Genomic DNA, 27,212 nt, shown 5'->3' with positions numbered 1-27,212 from the left:
TAAAAACCACAAAACACAGTTGTTTTCCTATCCCAGTTCTGTCATAGGGAATATGACATCATGCATGTGTTGCACTTTATGAGACAGCCGCCGATGGCATAATGCCAAAGCAATGAGGTCCATTTCCTAAATACGATCATTTGCCTCTTTGGTTACACTTTCTTTGCTTTGTTGTGTGTGGGACTTTGTTTTTTGCTTTGTGTTTTGGTGACTGAAACTTACTTAAGAAATAGCTGTGACTTGGCTTCCATGAGTTCCACACCATCTCCTTCCTCAGGCTGCAGCGGGAGACCAGCCAGGAGTGAAACTACTGCTTCCATGCTTGCCTGGTCCAGATCCCTGAAGCAAAAAATGTGAAGATCTTCAGTCTTTCAAGTTCTTCCATTCCACCTTCCCCTCAAATAAACTTCTTCCTGACAGACACAAACTTCAGGAACTACTTCATGAAACAAATTATTAGGACAACCTAAATAATCTGAGTTAATATGCAGACCCTAGAATGCAAAACATTTCAAGGTGGGAGAGGGTGACGGTAACTTTCTACAAAGTGATCTTGGCAAAACGACTACCCCGGATCAAAGGCGTGCACTATAAACCAAGCCTGGCCAAAGAAACATACGTGAATGCTTACTATGTAGTTCATAGTGTTTAATTATTTTCTGCTTTGTAGCAATAAGCATTTATGACTAGAGCAAACAATTACTTTTTAGAAAGACTTAAAACAATTAAGTTCTTCAAATAATACCTTTATCTAATCATAAAAAAAATACAGTCTAAGGCTTTACATACCTTATTTTCCAATAACTGTCGAATCTCTTTCCTAAATAGATAACACTAAATTTCTATACATAACACTTTCTCTCTCTCACACATTTTTTAATAAAACTCTTTCAGTTAAAGAGAGAAAAATAAAGATTAATATCTTTATATAATTCAAATGCAAAAGCTTGATATCCAAAAAGACAATTTTAATACACATAAAATACACATATCATAGCTATAATGAAGTAGTACTAATGCCTGGAGTAAACCTACTAATATTTAAAGGACATTCTCTTTTTTTACCTTGTAAGACATTTTACATCATCATCTGCTGCTTGGTTTGATGTTCCCATAACCCAATCTGTCAGATATTCTACCATCTTATTCCTACAGAATGGGAGAGAAAAGGAAAATAGCAAACAACTTTTTTAAAGTCATACGTACACCTTTAGCCATGTAAGATTTTGGTTTTTTTTTAAGATTGGCATCTGAGCTAACAACTGTTGCCAATCTTCTTTTTTTTTCTGCTTTTTCTCCCCAAATCCCCCAAGTACATAGTTGTATATTTTAGTTGTGGGTCCTTCTAGTTGTCGCACGTGGGATGCCACCTCAACATGGCCTAATGAGCAGTGCCATGTCCACGCCCAGGATCCAAATCAGCGAAACCCTGGGCCACCGAAGCGGAGCGTGCAAACTTAACCACTTGGCCACAGGGCTGGCCCCATATAAGATGTTTTAATAGCACAAATAATGTGTCAAATCACCCAGGTGACCCGACAATTTTATAAGAGAGATACTACTATCACAGATCTAACAGTCAGACGGGCGCGAACATGGGGAACTTAGATACTGATCCTCCACATCAGCCCCTAGTTATGGTATCAGTTTGAATCAAATCTTAGGATCAAATTCTTAGGTCAAATATAGTAGAATTTTAGAAAAGAGGAGCACTGTCATGGGCACAAAGCTTAAGGAAATTTGAAAAGACATGCAAAGAAAAACACATATGTAAAAGGTTCCTTTACACCTCCCCCCCTTCTCACGATAATCAGGGATCTACTATTTTTCCGTACTTCATTTAACATAATGTTTATAAGACCCTACTACTTTGCTCTTTTGAGAACTCACCTAAATTTCATCTCTTGACAAAATGAGAGGTCATCTCTTCTTGCCATCATTACCTCGACTAGCTGACACAGTTTCGTTTTTATTTGAATTGCATGGACCATGTTCCCAAGTACACGAACGTATCTATTTAGACACAGAAACATTCAAAAAAATGATCAGATATAAACAAAAGAGAAGGTTTTCCAAATGGTTTAATCACTAAGTACAATGATTAAATGTAACTATTTTATTTTATTTATATGAGAATATACGTAACTTCTGGTTACCTTATTGTCACACTCTAATTTGGGTGCAATAAAGAAAAGGTTGGCAAACTATTTCACTAATAACTACAAATACCAATGTGTTTCTGCTACATTTCAGTAGAATGCTTACCTGACCAGATTTAACATCATCGTTTCAATGCTAGCTTGCCCCAGATGTTCGGAGCTGCCTTCAGTATGATTATCTAGTAAGTTCTTCATTATAGCTATGGTTTGCTCTACAAATTGAGTATTGGTGTCAGTCAATAAAACCTATACAAAGAAAAAATATACTTTGGGATCAATGCACAGCAGACACATCAGAGAGAGATGCAGTTGCCTGATCTAAATGTTATACATGTGCAGAAATGCACCCACAGGCATATATCCAAACAGGCACATACATACACTCAGACACTCATATCCATACCCGAGACATTCATAAACAAAAGCATACTCATACACTAGAGTTCCTGAAAAGCAAACTGATCCCTACATTAGATGATTCTCCTTTCTGAAATGTTTCGCCTATTTTTTAAAAAATTGTGAGTGAATGTTCATGCCAGTATCTAATTACATCATCTAAAAGAAAAAGGTTTCATTATTTCAAACAGATCACTCTATTCATAAGAAAGGGTGAAAAATAAAGGAAAGAACACTTTACCTGTCCTTGGGAGTCAAAAAACTTGCTGATGGTGTTCTTCAATTTGTTAAACAGCATTGGATAAAGAGCAGGACTCAATTCTAAACCCACCAGATCCTTAACGTTGGTGCGTATTTGAAGTCCCACTTTCTCATGGTTACACACCATTAAGGATAGCAGCCGATCCATAAATTTGCTGACAGGTGTGTCTGCATTTCCCTCTGAGGACATCACTGAAATCATGGAACCCTTGCGTTCACTGACTGGGCCCATGGGTGGGCTATAGGTTGCCAGGCCAGAATTGCTTCTCTGCTGCAGGCACACTCCCCCAAGGGCACAGAGGAAGCCGGTCATGTTGATCCATTCCTGAAGGGAGTCCGTGTCAGACAAATCTATGGATCCTCCTCCACTCACATGAGACATTCGCCTCTTAACAATGGTCTTATGAAGGCTTTCAGCAGCCTAAACACAAAATTTTTATGGAAAGCATGAATTCAACCTAAACTGGTTTGAGAGATTTGAAAAATTACTTTTTATCCAATATTTCTTTCATGACAAAAGAACATTTTTTACATTTAAAAAATCCAAGTCTTCACTCCACCATTTCTAGTCACATCAAGGTACCCTACTGCTGGAGGACAGTTGAGTGTTACAGAATTGAGGGTAGTGATAAACACGGACATGTATCAGATATAAAGGGAGTGATGGACTCTTGCTTAGAAAGAAACGTACTCTCATAAGACTTGCTTATATCAATTCCTAGACACAGAGGCAACGTCTGTGCTGCTTCAAGAAACATAAGCATTTGGAGATTTTAACCAAGTAGTGTGTTCACTTATTAACTGAGTGATCAACCAAGTCCAAGTGCTCTGAGGCCAGCTTTGTAAACATTGTACTACTATTAATATACATTTCACACACAGCGAGTGAGAGTAATCAAGCGGAAGAACCACTGAAGACAGAAACAGAGAGTAATGAAGGAAGTTTACAGAAAGACAAAAATCAGACTCTACAAGAATTTGTAATCTGACTGAGGAGGAATCTTCAAAGAGTTGTGATCCTTTTAGTTTATGGGGTAGAGATGTGTGGAAAAAATTTTTCAAATTTAATTTCCATTACATACTGCTTTCAGGTATAATACTCATCCTACTATAGAGGATATATCAACCCAAGAAAGCAACATATTAGGGGCATTCTGTGATATGAATGACGTAAAAGTACCATTGAATTTCTTCATTATGCATGCTTGTTTTGTGGGAAAAATGGCCTTTCTCTCATGAAGGATTGCTTTGAACACAGAACTCCTGAAACATCGTGATTTCTTACAGCACATGAATTTATTAGAGTTGTGTCAATTCTTAGAATATGGCTACATATCCCTGCTGTCATGTAGCACATTACCCCTTTTAGGACCTATGCTATCAGATATTTATGCAAACTCTCTGATGAGGAGTTAAGACACAGTGCGGCTTGCAACATGGCTCACAATAGGGAGCACAGTGAAAGAACCACTGAATACAATGTTATGCTTTGATAAAGAAAGCCAAGGGGCTGGCCCCACGGCCGAGTGGTTAGGTTCGAGTGCTCTGCTTCAGTGGCCGGGGTGTCCCCAGTTCGGATCCTGGGCATGGACATGGCACCACTCATGGAGCTGTGCTGGAGCAGCGTCCCACAAAGCACAACCAGAGGCACTCACAACTAGAGTGTACAACTATGTGCCAGGGGGCTTTGGGGAAGAAGAAGAAGGAAAAAGACAAAAAAAAGATTGGCAACAGATGTTAGCTCAGGTGCCAATCTAAAAAACAAAAAAAGCCTTGATCTTGCATTTCAGTACTTTATGTCACTTACTTTGACTATGAGATTGGCTAGACCAAGTCAGATAAAGAATCAACTTCACACCTTCAATGATGTGTGAATCATTGGTATCAGAGACAACACAGAAATGTCCATTGCAAAAGAATTTGCAAACTGGCTTATAAACAATGTGGTAAACAGCACATATTTGGACAATTTTAAATTCACCTATTGAGATTATCAAACAGTGCCATGTGATTTTGAACTTTTTGGCAGTGGAAGGGTGACTGAGTACTCAGTATATTGGCTGCATTTGGGCTGCAGCACAGTTGAAACGCTGTAGTTGGTATATATCTGACTTATTTCCTTCACTCGTCAAGGATTTGGATCCAATACCATTTAGACATCTCCTTAATCTGGTCTCAGCTCTTGAGCCAAGTGTTCATACTGAACATTGTACTTGGCATCAATGTTAATTCAAACATTAGGGAATAACGCACTAGCAGCTAAGACTCAGCGATCTAAACAGAGTTCCTCTGCATCTTTATTATACAGCAATATACCCAGCGGAAATAAGAAATTCCACTGCTAAGTGTGGGCCTCACAGAAATACATGCAGATGGTCACCAAAAGACACATTCCAGGATGTTCACAGCAGCCCTATTTAAAATAACTACTCTCTGTATAGCAATCCAATGCCAAAAAAGAGTAGAAAGGAAAATTAAATTGTGGACTGTTTATTGAATGAAATCCTATATAGCAATAACAATGAGTGAACCACAACTGCACAGAACAGTGTGGATGAATCTCACAAACCTAATGTCGAGTGAAAGAAGCCAGACATAAGAGAGCATCTCTCTATGATTCCGTTCATATAAACTTTAAATACAGGAAAACTGTTGCATTTGACAGTCAGGACAGCAGTCATTCTTGGGCTGTCAGGGACTGGAGGAGGCACACTGAGGGCTTCTAGGACACTCGTAATGATTTATTTCTTGATGTGGGTGCAGGTTGCACAGGTATGTTCACCTTCTAATACTGTGAACTGTCACTTGGATTTATACATGTTTTTGTATGTATAATTCAATAAGAAGGAAAAAACTATGTGAAAAATATTTTAAAAATCTTTTTTAGGGGCTAGCCCCATGGCCTAGTGGCTAAGTTTGGCACGCTCTGTGTCAGCGACCCAGACACAGAGCTATACCACTTGCCAGCAGCCACGCTGTGGCAGCAACCCACACACAAAATAGAGGAAGATTGGCACAAATGTTAGCTCAGGGCAAATCTTCCTCAGCAAAAAGAAAAACCTTTTAAATTTAAAATCTAAACTTAACATTATTATATACATTTCTTAAGAGCCGCTAATATATATATTTGTCATAGACTAATATAATCAACCCAAAATGTCAAATTTCTTTTAAAAAGCTTTGATTCATATGAATGAACCTTGCAGACATTATGTCAAGTAAAAGAAACCAGTCACAAAAAAATCACATATTGCATGATTCCATTTCTGTGAAATGTCCAGAATAGGCAAGTCTACAGAGACAGAAAGTAGAGCAGTGGTTGCCCAGGGCTGGGCGAGAACAGGGAAAGCAAGAGGTTAGGAATGATAGCTAAAGGTATGTGGTTGTTTTCAGTTGTGGTGATAGTTGCACAAATGTGTGAATATACTAAAAACCACTGAACTGTACACTTTAAATGGGTGAATCGTATGATATGTGAATTATATATCAATACAGTTACAAAACAGTTACAAAAAAAACTTTCCTTCTAAAGTCACATGTCCTCTCCAAATAACGATATTGGGTACACATTTTTGCTTCACAAAAACATAACTTTTTTCTTGTTCTAATTAAGCATGATGAGAAAAAAGCAATAGGACATTAACCAATTTTTATAAAACACATAATAACGAGAGCAATAAGGCCACTAAAAATCAAATATACACAAATATCAACTGTTAATTTCTGGGGTAATCAATGATAATAGTTGATGAATGAAACGCCCGAATTTTTAAATTTCATTTAACCTATGGGTTTGGTCTTCTGCCCACCAGATCCCTTAATGAGAATGCCTAATAGTAAAATGTATTGTGTTTCAATTTCCATTTATTTTTCTCCACCTCTATTGCCCCCTTCCTGAGACTTCTGTGAAATACTCTGATGGAGAGAGAGAAAGAGAGTAAAGGAATAGTCTCTACCACACATCATCTCCAGCTCGGTGCTGTCTAGAACTTCTGCAGTGATGGGGACATTTTATATCTGTGTGGCCCAACAGAGCAGCTCACTGCCACACACGGCCAGGGAGTCCTTAAAATGTAGCTACTGTGTGACTCAAAACTGAATTTTAATCATATTTAATTTTATTATAGTTCAATTTTAATTTAAGTAGTCACATGTGGCTGGTAGCTACCATATTAGTCAGTGCAGGTTTAGATGAACCAGAACTAAATATCAGTCTTAAGACAACTATCTACTTGTTATACTAAGAGTGACTCACAAAAGATTACTGAATTGAAGTACATGTTTACCAGATCAATAACAGAAAAAAATCAACTTTACAAACTCACCTGGCCATCTTCCATTTTGGCTTTTGGATAGTTGAGGATTAGTTTTGTAGCTTGTTCCCACTTTGCATGCGTATCTTCCCAAGCCTAAAATGAAAGCAATTACCATTTGAAAGCAACTTTAAACCTAGAGGTAAAAATTAATCAGTAATAGACAGGTCTCAAGCTTGGTGCATATTATCCTACTTGTAAGACGTGCACATCTCACATTTGCTTCCAAAGCTATTCCTGGTCACATACACATAATACGAGGCTTCTAAAACTGAGGGTGGGGGCCTGGGAGGGCTGTTTTTCTGCTCCTAGGGGCATACCTCAGTGTTTCCTGCAGTGGGATGTTCAATGCGCCTCAGTAGTGCCATCACTCTTTTCTGAAGTGCTGCTCTTCCTAAGCAAAGACAACAGCAAATCAACTTATTGCACTCAGAGCCCTGCATCCCAGCAGAGGACCTGGCAAGACCAACCCAAAGGCAGAGTAGGAGCGGAATGAACGCTGCAAATGAAAAAGCTGAGCACCACTGTAACAGCCTCACAGAAAAGGTGTTTAACTTGAACTCCACAAGGTCCACAGCATAAAATAGCTATCCCACCAATATTTACTCAAAACACATGCCAATGTGTTTAAAACTTCACTATACACAATTCAGGCAGAGCAAATTATATAATCTACAACTGAGAGCAATTTATACTGCTAGTTTTAAACAAATGTACAGCCTATTAAAACTCAGGGAGAAGTTAATTTCTTTCAAACGCTATTTATTTTCACCCTACCTTGTGTGGAAAAGGTTTTCAGGTGAGCTATTGGAATTAGCCCTGTAAACTTACAAAGCAGTACTAATCTTTAATACATTCCTACATTCCTAGCACAATCAGATGTCATGTCATGCAAGGCAGACTGAGCGAAAAAAAGTCCACATTTACCTGTTGACATCATATTGCTGACAGATGCAAATTCCATGAATGTGTTATAGTTCGGCAAGAAGTTGTGCACCGATACTTCGTCCACCCCACACCGGATATCCGCTTCCTCACAGAGGTGGCGGAAACAGGACATGGCAACCAGAACAGCTTCGGTGTCAGGGCTCCACAGAAACATGTACAGGGCCACTTCCAGTTTGGTCTGGGCTTGCCGGCATATCGACGGCGTTCCACTGCACCCTGCCGCACTATCCTGGGAGTCAGAGGTGGGAGGCACATATGTGCAACTTAGGTAATTTATTTACAAAACCCCACAATGCAACAAACTGTGTACCATACTTATCTGTATACATTAACCCACAAGAGCTTTCCCCTTTAATCATGATAGAAATTTTCAAACCCCAAAATATCTTGTCTGAAGGAGAAATGAGATTATTTGGACCAACATAATGCTATCATCTATCCAATTTCAAATCGAATATACATTATTCTATTCCAGATTCCAGAAATGTAGATTAAGTCTAACATGGACGCAAGTAAAACACTCACAACATAAATCTGCTGGATGAAAAAGACAATGCACTTCCCAGTCAACTATGAACGACACAGGAAGAGGAAGGAACAGGAAATTCTATCTACCTACTGCAGGGAAGAAATAAAATAAGTACACTGCAGCACTGACTGAAATGAGGGCACAAACAAGAACTAAACATTGCTGTAGAAGATATACTTGATTCTGGATTACATATTCCCAAAATGTGAAATAGAGAAATCCTCATTTCCAAAACAAATGAAATTCTGCAGGCAAAGTATACAATAGTAAACACCACAGTGCTTATTTTGTTCAACAGAAGGTTATATTGAAAATTAAGGTTAAAAAAAACTTTGATCAGGAAAAGAAACTCTTCTGTAATGATTTGATATTTTCACTTGTATGATCTATTTGTAAAAGGAACTCTGCACACAAACAAAACCCACAGAAACACTCATCTGTAACATCAAGCAAAATGTTCTCCTTCCAGTAACTCTGTACTTTTGTTAGTTGGTACAACGTTTAAACTTCTAGGGTACGAATGGTCTCTCTTATGGGGTAGAGGTTTATAATAATTATAGCTATCAGGGGCCGCCCCGTGGCCAAGTGGTTAGGTTCTCGTGCTCCGCTTCAGTGGCCCAGGGTGTCGCCTGTTTGGATCCTGGGTGCGGACATGGCACCACTTATCCAGCCATGCTGAGGTGGTGTCCCACATGCCACAACTAGAAGAACCCACAACTAAAATATACAAGTATGTACTGGGGGACTTTGGGGAGAAAAAGCAAAAAAAAAATTCTAAGTGTCAAATACTCAATGCTGTTTACAAATGATCTCATTCAATCCTCACACCAATTCTGTGGCAGGAATTATTACTATCTCCATTTTAAAGTTGAGGAACTGAGTCACAGCGATGCTAGGAACTTGCCTGAGGTTCATCTAAGCAGTTCTTTACCACGTTCTATTACCTAGTTGAAATTTACCAAGGTTCATTCAGAAAAAACACAGAGCACAGATGACGACACAGGAAGGAGAACCACAAAAGAAGCTGTCTACCATGGATGAGTTTCCTTTTCCCTTCCGGAGAGAGGCTCCAGGAGTATAAGTACGTAATAACTCTTCATGATCCATGGACATTTGACTGGTATTTCCACTGGAAGGAACATCACATCCTACCCCATAAAGGAAGAGAAAGTGACAGGAACTCCTATCTGCCTGCTAGAAAGAAAAATACGTAAGCCTTTCCAAAGCACTGATCACTAAAAGAAATAAATACTTAATATGACTTGTCTTCTGTTTGAGACTATGCTGGAAAACTGCCCTCCCAACTCCTATCCCTCACCTTGAGGAACCTTCACTAGAAACCCAGTAGTACAAGTAATATTTGCTCAATGTCTTTGAAAATTCTCAGCTTCCCACTCTTCAACTCATCAGAAACAACAGATTCTAGAAATGTAAATTAACACTGCTAGATCTAACATGGGCACAAGTAAAATGTCAACAACATAAATCTACTGTATGAAAAATATAATGTACTTCTCAGTCGATTATAAATGACAAAAGATTTTCTCTCATAAGATTTTATCCCACACCATGTCAGGATAATCAGAAGTTGACTCTTCTCAGATTAAGTTCCTTTGGACCAGTAATTAACACTCCTATATAGGCCAAGTATGTTACAAGAGTGACTTACTGACCGGAGAACTACAGATTCATTACTGGATTACTAATGCTTGTTCCCTGGACAATTATACCACAGGCAAGGGCATGAAACTCTGAAGTCTAATCTCTTATCTTTGAAACAATGCCAAATTCCACTGTATTAACACACTAAAATAAGCCAGATGTGAATAAACCCAACTCACCAGTAGCCTATTTCTAAACAAAGAAAATTTACCAAGCTGCATGGTACCCTGAAAAGCATATGCGGAAGGTATGCTGAAAAGCATATGAGTCTGATACATTTAAGATTTCTTGTAGCTATGATTCTAGACATGAACAAAAATTCATGAATCAAGTACTCCTAAAACTATGCCATAAGAGAATTTTTTAATTGAGTCATTATAGAAACTTTATGTTAAAAGAAATTTAAGGTTCTTCTCTATCCTCCCAAACCTCATCACCACGCTTCAATAGTTCAGAATCAAAACTTTTCACATGACCATAAGGAAGAAAATTCTTGATATTTTCAAGAGGTGAAAGCTTTACAGTAGGAATATAAATAAACCTAGACTGAGGACCCTCAACCTCTTCCCCTCAGCCTCTTGATAGATAATATTCTCTGGACTAGCCTAGCCATAGCATCCAAGTCTTATATATGAACTTGAAGACAGAATATTCTCCTCAATCTACTTTGGTTATAGCAGCCCCGTCTCCTCTGAGGCATGCCCCATAGGGTCCTGCTTAACTCAACTCGAATTTATAAGGATTGCAGCTTTTAAGGCCAAAGCTGCAGAATAATTTTTAAAATGTTGATTTGTCAGCCATAGTCCTCTGCACATATATTTCCCTTGAGGACTTTGTAGGAGGAAAGACTTGAGATAGGACTAAATCTGGCTAATAAACACTTCCTTATATCTCTTTCCATTACCATTCCAAATATTCTTCCATTTCTAAAGACGTCATTTTGCTTACCTTATTTTTAAGAAGAAATTTATTCCTGCAGATCAAAATTTCCCGCAACCATTTGAGAATTTCTGTGCTACTAAGCATTTGCTGGCTAGTTAACTTCTTGCAGATGTAAAAAAGCATTTGTGAGCTGCAGTGACATAAAGTTCATTGTTACCAGTTTTGTCAATAATTAACCTAAACAGATATAATCAGTACATAAGAAGGGCATTCTCTCATAATGGACACAAGTTTGGATTTTATTTTTCCTTCTAGGATTTGTTTTACAGAAATGGTTATCAAAATGTTAACAGCACGATAATCAAAGGAAATAAGTCTCAGATTATATAAGAAAAAAAAGAAAAAAAGCAAGTACTTCTAAGCCCCCTATTCCCCAAACTCCCAACTGTTTCATCCATGCATCTCATCCTTGCAGAGGACTAGAAAAAATGACAGACCACGTGCACAGCATAGACTGTATGCAAACCCAGTGCTCTCGAACAAGGGTCTGTGAACAACCGCCTGCAGGCCAAATCCAGCCCAGCATGTGCTTTTGTAAACAAATTGCTGTGGAACACAGCCACCCCCATTCCTTTACATATTGTCTTTGGCGGCCTTCCTGCTCCAATGGCAGGATGAATAGTGATGATAGAGACTATCTGACCCACAAAGCCTAAAATATTTACTACCTGGCCCTTCAGAGGCCAAGTTTGCTGACCCCTACTCTAGAGCTGCACTGTCCAACAGGGCGGCCACCAGCCAGCCACACGCGACTGCCCAGCACTGACAGCACACGGCTTGTCCAAAGTGAGATGTGCCGAAAGTGTGAAATAAACACCAAATTTCGAAGACTTCATGAAAAAAAGAATGTAAAATATCTCATTAATAACTTTTACATTGATTACATGTTGAAATAATACTCTAGATATATACAGTGGGTTGAAAAATATATTATTAAAATTAATTTTACCTGTTTCTTTTTTACTTTTTAACGTGGCAACTAGAAAATTTTACATTACATACGTGGCTCACGTTACTATAGGAGAGCACTGCTCTAGAGTCTGGGAGCTAACTCAGCCACCAAGTGACTTAGTACACCCACTCTTGTGATAAGACAATGACAAAACCTGAGGCTTACACATGTACATTTTCCTCAATGCGTTGCCTTTGTGCTCATTAAAAGGTAAGAATCTATATAACCTAGGAAATAAATCATAAAATTCTGTATATATTTTTGCCTTCTAAGCATATATTCGTTATTAATCTATTCATCAAAAACACAGGTATTACGGAAAATTTATAAAAGATCAAAGTTAAAAAACTGAAATAAAATACTGACAAAATTTTAACACTCTAAGCTTATAACTTTAAAAATCAACTTAAAACACAGTTGTAACTACATAGAAATCTGAAACAGAAGGGACTACAGCAAATAACAGTACTTATGGTTGGGTAATAAAATTTAGCACAATTTGTAAAAATTTATTTTCTAAATTGCTGTGACACTGTTCTTACAGTTAAAACAAGAAATAGTCTAATTAATAATTTCAAGTCAAATAAAATCTAAACCTCTGAAGGTATAAGTGAATAAAGTTTGACAATGAACCAAGTACCACAGAGTTAATATTTAAAGACAAAAATTAAATACGAAATAAAATCTTAAATAGAATTACAAAATAAAAGTACATATACCTAATTTCCCAAAATGTTTCCACAGGAGCATCAGGATTCCACAAATCGATGCTGTCCAACTGATGAAGCACCAGCAGAGCCTGAATTGTAAGAGAGAGAGAGAAGACTTAACAAGTTTTTGTAAGCTTAACACTGGAGGATTTATTTTACAAATGCTAACAAATTGAGCTACTTAATTGTAGCCTCAATATACAGCATAAGGCAAAAGAGGAAAACTCTGACGAACCCAAATCTCTAGGAGATAATATATAGAGAAGGAAGCTACACTATTCCTATCATTATTACTTTACATGCATAAAGTTAAATGACTGATGAATTCAGAATAGGAATCTATACATGCAAAAATCGCTTTAAGACACAAAACAATTTCACTAAGTATCAACTCTATGGGACACAAAATTAATCCTCAGGTAAAGAGAGCTCGCCAAAATTAACACACACGACAATACTTCTAGGCCAAAAGATAAAGTAGAAGTTATCTTGCTTGCCATGAATTCTTTTAGAACAGAAAAGACAGACTGTTTTTCAAAAATGAGAGAGGGAAACAAAGTAGACTTTGAATTTCGTAGCATATTATTCATCCTAAAACATTTCAATTGGCCATAGAATTGAAATTGGAATTCGGCCCACAGAATATTAACAGGAATTAAATAATTTATTTAAAATATACAACTAACATACAAAAATACTATTATTAAACAAATTAAAGCTATCAAAGACATAAAAAATAAAACTACACTCTTCCTTCAAACTGACCGTACCCTAACTCCATTTCCACATGCTTCCCCCCGAGAGGCGCCCTGGTGAGCTCCACACATTCCTCTCAGTCCTTGGTCAGCATATTTGGCGATTCTTTACTCCCCTTTAAAGCTTTTTATTAAAACCTCAATGAAACGCTGTTTGGAACAAATAATGAGAACTGATTTCTTCTTCTCTTAAAACCAAATCAAACGCATAAACTGCAAACAGCTGCGCTGATAATCTGCCTCAGATTAGGAAAAGGTATGCAGATATCGAACCCTGAACCGCTTCATAACTCCAAGACTTATAACGTTTATCTTATTCCACACACTTTTACTGTAATTACTTTTAGATATTTAGTGAAAACTGCAATTCATTGTGAGAATCTTTAAAAATTATATAGTTTATAACTTTCATATCAAGAAAAAACAGTACAAATTTACATTCAATTTCATCACTTGTGCAAAAATTTAGTATAATTTACTAACACTTTAAGTGGCAAATTCTCTATATTTTTGTTTGAAAAAACATTTTTTAAAATATTGACAGGAAATGTGTTAGCCTTTTCCCTATCTTAATGATTGTTTTCCTTTTCATGTGCTCTTCCATTTTTTAATTTTCCACATATATTTTAACAAGGCTGTAAACAGAGTATACTCATCTGACACTTCATAAATATTTTTCCGTATTGCTATGTGAACTGCATGTTTTAACGGATGTTTAACAGTTCACAAAGTTGAAATATCATTGTCTTGTCACTGAATACTCATCCATTCTCTTAATAGTGAATATTTTAAATTCTCCTAATATTCTCTGATTATAAATAAGAGCCATAAGAATATATGTGTAGCTTTTTCCTTTTGAATTGCATTAATAGAATCAAAAAATTACAGAATGGAACTATTTGGACCAAAAAAAAAGGATATTCGTACAGCTCCTGCCAAATACTGTCAAATAGCCTTCCAAAAAGAATGCAAGGAATGTACCAATTTATAGGACCAATAGCAGTGTACAAAAATATGAGCAATGAGTGTAACAATGAGTGCTGAAATCTTTCCGGTAAAATGAAGCATACAGTATAAATAATAAAGTAGCAAATCTTAAGTAGAGAGCTCAATGGATTTTCACAAATGTATATACCCAATGTAACCGTTACCCAGATCAACATTCTCAACACCACTTCTTTTCTCAACACTTCTGCCTTTTTCACATTCCCTTGTGGTCATCAGCCCTTGATAAAGGTAGCTACTGTTCTGACTTCTATCACGACAGATTACTTTTGCCTGTTTCTTACTTAAATAAAGGGAATCATACAGCATATTCTCTATTGCATTTGGCTGTCTTCAATCAATATTATGTCTGTGAGATTCATCCATACTTTGCACTTAGCAGTGGATCATTCTTTCTTCATTGTTGTAATTAGTGGAATGAATACAATCAAAATTATCTATTCTACTGTTGATACATTTGAGTTGTTTCCAGTGTTCTGGGCTATTACAAATTATGCTGTTATTACCATTTTTGTATGTGTCTTTTGGTAAATATACATATGCATTTCTGTTGGATACACACCTAGGAGTGGAACTGCTAGGTCATATGGTTAGCTTTTGTAGATTTTGCCAAACTATTTTATTTTTTGTATGTGTGAGGAAGATTGGCCCTGAGCTAACATTTGTTGCCAATCTTCCTCTTTTTGCTTGAGGAAGATTGTCGCTGAGCTAACATCTGTGCCAGTCTTCCTCTATTTTATGTAGGATGCCACCACAACAAGGCTTGACAAGTGGTGCTAGGTCCACACCCAGGATCCAAACCTGCAAACCCCAGGCCACCGAAGCAGAGCATGTGAACTTCACCACTACGCAACTGGGCCGGCCCCCCGCAAAACAATTTTTAATGGTGGTTGTACTAATTTACATTCCTACTAACAGAGTATGAATAAAAACACAGTATAGTCATTTTATACTTCAGAAAGTTTTTGTTACTGATTTCTAGCTTAATTCTACTATAGTCACACACAAAAATTCTGAATTATTTCAATCCTTTAGAACGTGTTGAGACTCACTCCATGCTTAGGATATACTGAATGTTCCATGTACACTTGAAAAGAAAGTGTATTGAGTGTAGTGCTCTATCTATGTCAAAGAGGTCAAATTTGATAATCACGTTATGCAAATCTTCTATCCTTACTATCTTTTTTGGCTTGTTTACTCTATCAGATGCTGAGAAAAGTGTGCTCAAGTATCCTACCACAACTGGATTTTTCTCTCTCCTTTCACTTTATATATTTTGAAGCTTTCTTTTTTATTTTGCTTCATATGTTTTGAAGCTTTGTTATTAGGTTCAAATAGACTTTTATTTTCCAGATGGACTGGACCCCTTTGTAATAATGAGATATCACTGTTTATCTCCAGTAATGCTTCTTGCTTTAAACTCTGTATGTGTATATTACTCCACTTTCTTGGGTTACTGTTCATATGGCATATTTTCCTGTCCTTGTACTATCTACCTTCCAGTGTCCTTGTATTTAAGCTGTGTATCTTATACAGACCACAGTAAGATTTTTGCACTGCTAGGTATTTATCTAAGAGAAATGAAAGCATACGTCTACACACAGATTTGTACATACACGTTCCTAGAAGTTTTATTTGTAATAGCCAAAAACTAGAAACAACACAATGATCCACCAACAAGTAAATGGATAAACAAATTGTGGTATACCCACAAAATGAAACACTATCCAGCAGTAAAAAAGAACACATTTTATTAAAAGGAACAAACTATTGATACATGCAACAATATAGATGAACATCATGATAATCATGCTGAGTTAAAGAAGACAGACAAAAAGAGTATATACTTTATAATTCCATTTATATAAAATGCAAACTATATCTGTATCTATAGTAACAGAAAGAAGAGCAGTGGTTGCAGAGACAGCAGGGGAGCAGGCAGGTGGCAATAAGGGGAGAGAGGGAGGGAGGGAACACGAAGGAGCACAAGACAACTTTCAGCAGTGATGGATATGTTCATCTAAGTGGCCATTATCGGGTGAGTAAACTGTGATATAATCATCAATGGAATACTTATTAACAATTTTTAAAAAGGAACTAACACATGCAACAACATGGATGAATCTCAAAACCTTGCTGAGTGAAGGAAGCCAGACAAAAGGACTACATAGTCTATAGTTCATAAAGTTCATTTGAACTTATAGAACTGGCAAAACTAATCTATAGTGATAGAAATCAGAGCAGTGGTCTCTGGGACAGAGAGCAGGGACACTGACTGCAAAAGATAAAGGGAAACTTTCTGGAGTGATTAGAAATATTCTAAATCTATATAATTTTATTATATGTAAATTAACCTCAATAAAATTGATTTAAATTAAAACCATATTGATCAAGTAGTCAAAAGAAAAATAATTTTTAAAAAAGTCAACTGTATTCATACCCACTAGGATGGCTATAATCAAAAAGACAGATGTCAAGTGTTAGCAAGGATATGGAGATACCAGAACCCTCATATATTGCTGGTGGGAATATAAAAGGACGCAGTCACTTTGGAAAACAGTTGGCAGCTCCTCAACAAGTTAAGCAGAGTTACCAGACCCAGCAATTCCACTTCTAGCTATCTATATACCTAAGAGGTATCCACACAAAAACTTTTAGACAAATTTTCATAGCAGCATTGTTCACAACAGCCCCAAAGCAGAAACAATCACAAATGTCCATCAACTGATGAATAGATGAACAAAATGTGGTATATCCATACAATGGAATATTATTTGGCAGTAAAAAAGAATGAATTAGTGATTCATATAATGTGGACAAATCTTGAAAACATTACGTTAAATTACACAAAAGGCCACATATGATTCTACTTATACGAAATTTCTAGCATAAGCAAATCTATAAAGACAGAAAATAGACTAGTGGTTGCCAATGGCTGGGAGGACAGGAGAATGGAGAGTGACAATGTTTCTTTTTGGGGTGACAAAAATATTCTGGGATTACACAATGTTGATGGCTGTATAACCTTGTGCATATACTAAAAACTGAATTGCACACTTTAAAACAGTAAATTTTATAAGTATGTGAATTACATCTCAATTCAAGATATTAAAAAATTCAAAAAAGTCAACTGCAATTAGAAAATTTTGAGTTTTTTTATTAAGTATAAGAATTTGTACAATGTTGTTGCTACATGTGATATAAAGCAAGTAAAGTTCTCTTCCTTCTCCATGGAGTCCACAAAACAGTGCACAGACACAGATGTAACCATTCCCAGAAAAACACATCTCTCCAACAACTGTCCAGAAATGACATTCATCACTCACAGAAACGCCACACCAAAAAAATGTCAAGAATGCACATGGTTACAGCCTTTCCTTCAAGTGCTTAGAGTTCATTTTTCCCTACCTCCATTGCTTCCTGAGCAATCTCTGGCATGTGTGACTGAGGGACCAGCTGGACGAGCCCTGTAATTAATTCTGCTGTACTGCCTTGGGTTTCAGGCCCCTGTTTTCTGGGATTCTGTAAGGAAAAAAGAAAGCTCAATTAAAAATATATCATTTGAAAGGAGCTGGGGGGAGAAGGGAACAAAAAATGACCGCTAATGGGTGCTAGGTTTCTTTTTGGGGTGATGAAAATGTTCCAGGATTAGATTGTGGTGACAGCCTCACGATCTTGTAATATACTGAAAATCAGTAAATTATGCACTTTAAAATGGTGAATTTTATGGTATGTGAATTATATCTCAATAAAAAATAATAATTGTGGAATTTTTAAAAAAATCAAAACTGGGGCCTGCAAAGTGGTGTCATGGTTAAGTTCACACAATCCACTTTGGCAGCCCAGGGTTTGCAGGTTTGGATCCCAGGTGTGGACCTACACACTGCTCATCAAGCCATGCTGTGGTGGCATCCCACATATAAAATAGACGAAGATGGGCAGAGATGTTAGCTCAGGACAAATCTTCCTCGGCAAAAAGAGGAAGATTAGCAACAGATGTTAACTCAGAGCCAATCTTCCTCACCAAAAAAAGCAGATCAAAACCGCTTTTATTAAGGAGTCTCTTAATCTACATCTTGACTTGTTCATTAATGCAAATAACGTCCATAAAAAATCCTAAGTAAAAGAAAACAAAAACCAGGTATTACTTTTCAATTAAGAAATTATATCAATAATAGGAGTAAGTAATTTTTTTTTTAGCAACACTACACTGGCTAAATAATATACCTCTGGTTTGGAACTTACTGGTTTTGATCTTATAAATGATTGTGATCAAGGCAAAGAACACGCATATTGGGTAAGGACTGCACGATTATCCTCTGCAGCCCTCTTGGCCAGTACGAAAGACCTACCCAAATCCATACAGGGCTAAATCCACAGCTCTAGATATCTATACTTCAGTCCTTTTCATTGTGGAAAACATTATGTACTGAGCAAAGCAAATTAGCGGTGTATATAAATGTGAATGTCTACCTACTTAAAGAGACTAAAACGCTTCCTGTAACTGGGAAGCATCTATTTACACTTCAGGAATGTTTGGGGGCTGGCCCTGTGGCTGAGTGGTTAAGTTGGCGCGCTCTGTTTTGGTGGCCCAGGGTTTCACCAGTTCAAATCCTGGGTGCAGACAAGGCACCGCTCATCAAGCCATGCTGAGGCAGCATCCCACATGCCACAACTAGAAGGACCCACAACTAGAAATACACAACTATGTACTGGGGGACTTTGGGAGAAAAAGGAAAAATAAAAAATCTAAAAAAAAAAAGAATATATGGTTCATTTAAGTGAGGCCAATGCAACTTGTGCCCATATTTTATTAATTACAGAACTTTTTCCATTATAATGATTAAGGTAAGCCCTCACCCCAGTATATCTGTAATTCAAAACTGTTAGCCTATTTTCTGACATTTATATTCATTCATTAATAACCCAATAATATTTATTGAATACCAAAGACACAACAAGTAAAAGAGACGATGAGATGTAGTCTGGTGGGAAAGATAACCATCAATAATCAGACTAACAAGTATAAAATTGCACATGAGGTAAGAACCACGAAGGCACATGCTGCCGTGTGCACCTGTAACAGGGAAATGTGGCAGTCAGGGAGGCTTCCTTAGGCAGTGATAACAAGCTTACAAGTAGCGGGATCACTATGTGAAGAGGAGAGGGAATCAGATCATAGGCGGAGGGAAGAGCAAGAGCAAGGGCAGGTATGAAGGGATGTAGTGAGTAAGACGGACTGAAAGGCCATGACAGATGTGGCAGAAGTGGTAGGTAGGAGTCGGACTTTGCACGACCTTATAGGTCTATAGGGAGTTTCGTCTTGATCCCAAGGGCAGTTGCAACTAAAAGGTTTTAAGCTGGGCAGGGGAAATGAGAAGACTTGCTTTTTAAAGAGATCATCATAACTTTAGTGCAGAGAAATGATTAGAGGCAGGTAGGAGATGATGCAAGTTGAGCAATTAGGAGGATTAGGATAGAGATGGCAAAGATGGAAGACAATAAAATCACGTTACTTTAAAAATACCATGATTGAGATAATTTAATAGTTATTTCTACATTTCTCCTATTTACTAAGACTTAGAATTTTTATACATAAAATATGAAATAATCAAATATTTACAATGAATCTTTCACTCTTTTAACTGACCTTGAGTAACTCTGAGAAAAGTTGTTTAACCACTAGATGGCAGCAAATAATTTCAATTTTAAATGACCCTTTTCTGCTTGCTAAATTTCAAACTTGGAAAACAGTAAGTTTTGTTAAAATTCTTGTTCTTTGAACAATAAAATATTTAACACAGAAGGCACCAGTGACTTTAGTGCATTCTCTGATCCTGAGCATGGCCAAAAAGAGTGGCATTAATATATTTTATGACATGCATGATGAAATAACACCACAAATAACCTGTGCGACATAACAAAGAAATGAGGAGAAAGGATATTTCATTATTTTTATAGGGTTGTACTCACATATTGTATGGAATTTTTCCATGCCAAAGTTCTAACAGTTTATTCTATTAAGAGTCCCAAATTTGGACGGGCTTTTCAAAGGGTTCAAAATATCAGAGGCCTTCCTTTGGGTCACTAATCCATCTTCTGTCTCTCTCCATTCTCGTTTCTCTCCAGAAAAAATACTCAGATATTCATATTTTTAAAACTTCAGGGGTTTCATAGAACTCTTGAAACTATGGACATCAAGTTATGAACCCCTATAGTATAGTACTTTGAAAAATATGTCATCAAAATTGAAAGCAACTTAGCACTTATAAAGCCTACTGCTGAATAAAAGCAGTAAGAAATTTTTCTGGATGGGCTCTCCAGAGACTGGACAAAGTCCACAAAGATTAAACATACTATCCTATGAACTTCACAATATATAACTGTTACATTTTGGGCATTAATAATATTAATGTTAACTGTAGTTTATAAATAATAATACTAACATTTATTTAGTGGTTATTATCTATTTATTATGCATTATGCCTAAAAGCATGACATGTACTATCTCAATCTTCTCTGAGGTAGGAACTATTATCATTGTAGTATTTCACATGGGAAAACTAAGGCACAGAGAAGTTAAGTAAGTCACCCAAATCACACAGCTAGTCTGTCTCCAGCTCCCATGCTTTCAACCACTTAATATAACTATCATTCATTTATATCTGTTAGTTACTAATTATTTTCTGGACTGGAGTGACGCTCTCAGGAATCTACCACCTCCTGAGGCTGTAAGAGCAGAGCTATGACAATATCTGAGTGCTAACCACATCCTTTTTCATCTCCTTCTCCTTCACATCCAGTACTTGTAGCCAAAGCCAGTGATGATAGAAGGCTGATGACAGGAAGAAAGGGGGACAGAAAAGCTAATGGTTTGGCCATAGCAATTGGAGATTAAAAAAACCAACTGTGCAGATGCAGAAAGCACTCTCGTTTATGTTTACTTCATTACCTCCACCCTCATTCCAGGATAATGCCTAAGTGACAAAATAATCTGATAGCAGAGTAAGGACAGAAGATCTCACCAAAGTACGTTAGTTTAATGATAAGGCAAATTAAGAAGAAAAGCTACGAAATTTGATCTAATTATAGTAGTATTCTCTCTAAGTTAGTTTTTTAGAGATGTCTTACATTTTAAGCATGATCAGGAAGGATTAGTAAGTGGTCTTTGGCTAGTAATTATCTTCAAGGTCTTGGCATTCCAATTAAACCAAACTAAGTTAGTGTAATAATTTCAAGGCATTTCATAAAAAATACTTACACAAAGCAAGAGCTTTGGATCTGCATGAATTAGTTTCACCATAGACAAAAGAAGATACTTATAGCTTCTTGTCTCCAGGTCTGTAGGTTTTTCTTTAAATTTAAGGCTTGTTACTTTTTCTTTAAATGTAAGACTCTAAAAACAAAAACATGACATCCCTTTGTAAGAATCAGACATCAGAACTAAGATAATAGCTATCCAACTTTTAAAAGTAAATCTGTTATAAAAAAGCTTTGAAAAAATAGACATTTTATATCACCAAATGGTATTACTAGAAGCAATCAATAGTAAGATTATTAAGCTTAAAAAACAAATGAAAATTATTTTTGCAATATTTATATTATTCTTATATAAACTATCTAATAAAGTTTAAGTGAAAATCTATTAAAATACCAGAAGCTTTAATATCAAGTTGACTCCTACATAAAAAACAACTTTCCAAAATGTGAAAATATTAGGGATAAAATATTTAGTCTATAGCTCTCAGAAACACACACATTGAGCAACTCATTTAACAAATATTTACTCCACAAACATATACATAAATATTCCATAGAATCTATGACATTATCAATTGTAAGATGCACCACTATTTTATACAAGAATGAAAAACCACTGTCAACCATATGGAACAAATAAGATGCACTCCCAATTTCAGAGATGTTAAGAACTAAAAGTAAGTGCTTCTTAGAATTGATGCAATATGCTATACAGACAATCTCCATATTTAACAGTTTAACTGTAAGTTTTGTTTCTCCTTCAATGGCATGGCATCTCTCTCAAGTTACAGAATGCATGTATTTTGCCTGAAGAACACTGATAAAACAGAGAAAGAACTCTTTGAGAAAGATTAAATCATGGAAAATGTATTTCAATTACAGAGATACTATGATAGACGCTGGGCTGATACTATAATTATGGATGTTTTTCAACCAAAAATCCAACAATTATATTCTAGATCCAATAACAACTTTCTCTCTACTCTTATAAAACATTTTTCCTTTTCCTTTAAAAGGACACAAAATACCTGGTTTTGATATGTACACCTTATGGGAGCATTACGCAAATACATGAAGGGGAGAATATCCAGCATCTATGCACCCATAATAAAAATGTCCAAGTAAAGAGGCTGTCTCTCAAAAGTAAAAAAGTGGAGATGCATGTCTATAACAGACAGCCACTATTCTCAGTCTAAGTGTGAGAAATGCATTTTAATTATGCCCAAGAACGCTGAAGATTTTTGGTCCTCTGAAGGGAGGAATAGCTATCTAATGTACACATAAATGCTCAAGAATGTCACCATAGAAAAGAAAACAAAACTACAAATACTGTTTGCTTTTATATTTATAATCCCACCACAAATGTCTTACCAAAGGTATTTAATAAATTCTGTTTTTACTGATTGTTCCCATTAAACTTTTTTTTTCATTCTAAGTCAAGGTAACACCTTAGATCAAGGTGAAACCTTCCTTGAACAAATTTATTTACTAAGATGTAACTAAGCATAATGGCTCTTCCCTAATGCAGCCATTGCACAGGAACACAGATCAGAGAACAACCAGTAGACATAAGAATTATCTCTTATTTAGTAATCATTTACAAAAAGTAATAATAGTTTAATTATGCCACCTCAATCTCACGTATCAGCATATCCATTTGTTTCAGCATGGCTGCCAAATTTGGAATATAAGACTGGAAAAGCTCAAATAAATTTTTCAACTCAAATGCCTCTTAATTAATGACCATTAGTGGGTTATGTAAAGTCAGGAATAACTTGCTAAGGAAGAAATATATTTCTTAACAAGAAATGTAAGAAAAATAATCATTCATTAATTTATGAATTGATCTTCCATACTGCAGATATCAGTGGGAATCCAAGTAATACATGTGCTTCGGCCAAAGAGAGACAGTCATGCTCAGGAAAAAATTCATGAGTCAGAGTGTTCAGGTGTCTATTAAGGGCCCAAATCATTTGTTAACTTATTTAAGACCAGGACTACTTATAGGCATAAAGAAGCATTTGCTGGGCCAGGATCTCCTTTAAGAAGCAAAATGTGGAGCCAGCCCTGTGGCTGAATAGTTGAGTTTGCATGCTCCACTTCAGGGGCCCAGGGTCTTGCTGATTCAGATCCTGGGTGTGGACCTAGCACTGCTCATCAGGCCATGCTGAGGCAGCATCCCACGTAGCACAACTAGAAGGACCCACAACTAGAATATACGCCTATATACTGGAGGACTTTGGGGAGAATAAGAGAAAGAAGGAAAAAATAAAAAAAGACTGACAACAGATATTAGCTCAAGGCCAATCTTAAAAAAAAAAAAAAGAAGCAAAATGTGCAGAAATTATACATATTTGTGAAAACTCATACAACTATTAATTAACAGGCTAGCTCAGTTTTAAAATAGTAAATGATTAGTGCTAAGACAAATATTTCAAATTTTAAAAATACTCCAAAAATACAAAATGGAGAATCTATGGCTCAACGTTCATATGAAAAAGGCTGATCAGCAATTATTACACCACATCTGGACACTAAAATCAGATCTTCATATGGTCATTTTAATTGAAGAAAAAAGTGTTAAGCTGAATTCTTGCAAGAAGAGAAGTAAACCAGATGAAGGAGGGTTTTAAAAGCAGATCAAGTAGAAATTCATTTACTCATTCCAGCAGCCTGGCAGTGGTGTAACTAGCATCCCTAGACAACCCAGAAGCAGCAGCACAGGTGGTGCACAGGGCAGGAGGGTCCAAGCCTGTGGAGGGATACGAGACCCAAGTGACCCTGGAAGCAGCAGAAGTGCTCACAGCCTGGTCAACTCGAAGGCAACACCTGAGACTAAAGTGAGACTGTAAGCCGCAACCAGAAGCAGCTCAGAACCAAAGTAACGAAAGCCATACTCAAATAAGAAAGGTGGTTACTACCGCAAATGTGCCGGCAGAGGATCAATTCATCAAACACCATGAAGAACTACAGTGACACTGCAGAACAGGAGTAGAAGGACAGCTCTCCAGAAACTAAACTTGAAGTCACAGAAGATTACAATCTAATGGACAGAGAATTCAAAATACTGTCATAAAGAAACTCAATGAGTTACAAGAAAACTCAGACAGCTCAATGAGCTCAGGAATAAAATTAATGAACAGAAGGAGTACTTCACCAAAGAGATTGAAACTAAAAAAACAAACCAATGAAGAACACAATGAGATAAAAGATAATGTAGAAAGGGGGCTGGCCCCGTGGCCGAGTGGTTAAGTTCGCGCACTCCACAGCAGGCGGCCCAGTGTTTCGTTGGTTCGAATCCTGGGCGCGGACATGGCACTGCTCGTCAGACCACGCTGAGGCAGCGTCCCACATGCCACAACTAGAAGAACCCACAACGAAGAATACACAACTATGTACCAGGGGGCTTTGGGGAGAAAAAGGAAAAAATAAAATCTTAAAAAAAAAAAAAAAGATAATGTAGAAAGCATTAAAAATGAAGCAGACCATATGGAGGAGAGAATTTTTTTCTTTCAGGATAGAAATCTAGAAATGATGCAGGTGGAGGAGTAGACAGAACTAAGATTTTTTTAAAATGAAGAAGTTCTTTCAGAAATATCCAACTCAACTAGGAAAGTAACATAAAGATTATAGGTATCCCAGAAAGAGAGGATCCTTTCTTCAAAGAAATAATAGCCGAGAACTTCCCAAACCTGGGCAAGAAACTGGGCATGCAAGTATGTGAAGCTAACAGAACTACTAATTACATTACTGGAAAAAGATCTTCTCCAAGGCATACAATATTAAAATTGTCAAAAGCCAATGACAAAGAAAAAATATTAAGGGCAGCAAGACAGAAGAATATAAGCTACAAAGGAACCCCCCTCAGGCTTTCAGCAGATTTCTAAGCAGAAACCCTATAGGTTAGGAGAGACTGGAATGATATACTCAAAATACTCAAAGACAGAAACTATCAGCCAATAATACTCTATCCAGCAAAATTATTCTTCAGATATGACAATGAAACAAAAGCTTTCCCAGATAAACAAAAGCTGAGGGAATTCATTGCCACTAGATTTGCCTTAGAAGAAATCTTGAAAGAAGTCCTCCTATATGAGACAAAAAAGAAAAGGTTTACAAAACCTTGAGCAAGGAAATAAATAGACAGAATCAGAAAATTGCAGCTCTATATCAGAATAGGTTAGTAAACACTTAATTATAACATAAAGATAAAAGCAAAGAAAGCAACAAAAATAACTATAACCAATACAATTTGGTCACAAACTCAAGAAACAAAAAAGAAGAATTTGTGACTACAAAAACACAAAAGAGGAAGAGGAAAGGGATGGAACCTGGATAGACTATTAGAGATAAGAGATTATCAGAAAAAGGACTATTTCATCTATGAGATCTTTTATGCAAACCCAATGGTAACCACAAAACAAAAAATCAAAGCAGAGTCACAAAGCATAAATAAAGAGAAAACAGAAAAAAAAAATCATAAAAAACCACTCAACTGAAATGGCAGACAGAAATACAAGGAAAAAGAAACAGTGGACATATCAAACAACCAGAAAACAAAAGATAAAATGGCAGTATTAATTCTTCATCTATCAATAGTCACTCTAAATGTAAATGGGTTGAATTCACCAATCAAAAGACACAGAGTGGCTGGATGGATTAAAAAACAAGATCCAATAATATGCTGCCTCCAGGAAACACATCTCAGCTCTAAAAACAAACATAGGCTCAAAATCAAGGGATGGAAGATGACACTCCAAGCAAATGGCAAGCAAAAGAAAGCAGGTGTAGCTGTACTTATATCAGACAAAACAGACTTGAAGATAAAAAAGATAAGAGACAAAGATGGGCATTATATAATTATAAAAGGGACATTCCAACAAGAAGACATAACACTTATTAATATATAAGCACCTAACACAGGAGCACCAAAGTATATAAAGCAACTATTAACAAACCTAAAGGGAGAAAGTTACAGCAATACAGTAATAGTAGGGGACTTTACCATCTCACTTACATCAATGGATAGATAATCCAGACAGAAAGTCAACAAGGAAACAGTGGACTTAAATGAAACACTAGACCAGATGGACTTCATAGATACATATATAGACTATTCCACCCCAAAACGGAAGAATACACATTCTTCTCAAGTGCACATGGAACACTCTCAAAGACATTCCCATACATTGGGAAACAAAGCAAGCTTCAATAAATTTAAGAAGACTGAAATCATATCAAGTATCTTTTCCAACCACAATGGTATGAAACTAGAAATCAACTACAAGAAAAAAGCTCAGAAAATCACAAACGTGGAGAA

General features: G+C 36.6%; 1 protein-coding gene across 12 annotated transcripts in view; it reads right to left on the bottom strand.

Moving 5' to 3' along the window:
- Positions 1–27,212, bottom strand: part of NF1 (neurofibromin 1) — a 240,627-nt gene that overhangs the window by 121,235 nt on the left and 92,180 nt on the right. For 7 of the 12 annotated variants that reach the window (XM_070482735.1, XM_070482740.1, XM_070482741.1 and 4 more), the window contains 13 exons: positions 21,894–22,028; positions 18,041–18,154; positions 12,882–12,961; positions 11,217–11,340; positions 9,639–9,800; positions 8,057–8,306; positions 7,450–7,523; positions 7,142–7,225; positions 2,797–3,237; positions 2,266–2,405; positions 1,891–2,013; positions 1,066–1,149; positions 223–339 (listed from right to left, as the gene is read on the bottom strand). In XM_070482735.1, the coding sequence (XP_070338836.1) occupies positions 223–339; positions 1,066–1,149; positions 1,891–2,013; positions 2,266–2,405; positions 2,797–3,237; positions 7,142–7,225; positions 7,450–7,523; positions 8,057–8,306; positions 9,639–9,800; positions 11,217–11,340; positions 12,882–12,961; positions 18,041–18,154; positions 21,894–22,028 (1,928 nt within the window). The remainder of the gene's footprint in view (positions 1–222; positions 340–1,065; positions 1,150–1,890; positions 2,014–2,265; positions 2,406–2,796; positions 3,238–7,141; positions 7,226–7,449; positions 7,524–8,056; positions 8,307–9,638; positions 9,801–11,216; positions 11,341–12,881; positions 12,962–18,040; positions 18,155–21,893; positions 22,029–27,212) is intronic. The other 5 variants (XM_070482743.1, XM_070482742.1, XM_070482745.1 and 2 more) reach the window with 2 other exon arrangements.

The sequence above is a fragment of the Equus asinus genome, chromosome 13 (assembly GCF_041296235.1).
Source record: "Equus asinus isolate D_3611 breed Donkey chromosome 13, EquAss-T2T_v2, whole genome shotgun sequence".
NCBI lineage: Eukaryota > Metazoa > Chordata > Mammalia > Perissodactyla > Equidae > Equus > Equus asinus.
Note: the sequence above shows the minus strand (reverse complement) of the source record. Positions and strands in the feature narration are given on the sequence as shown.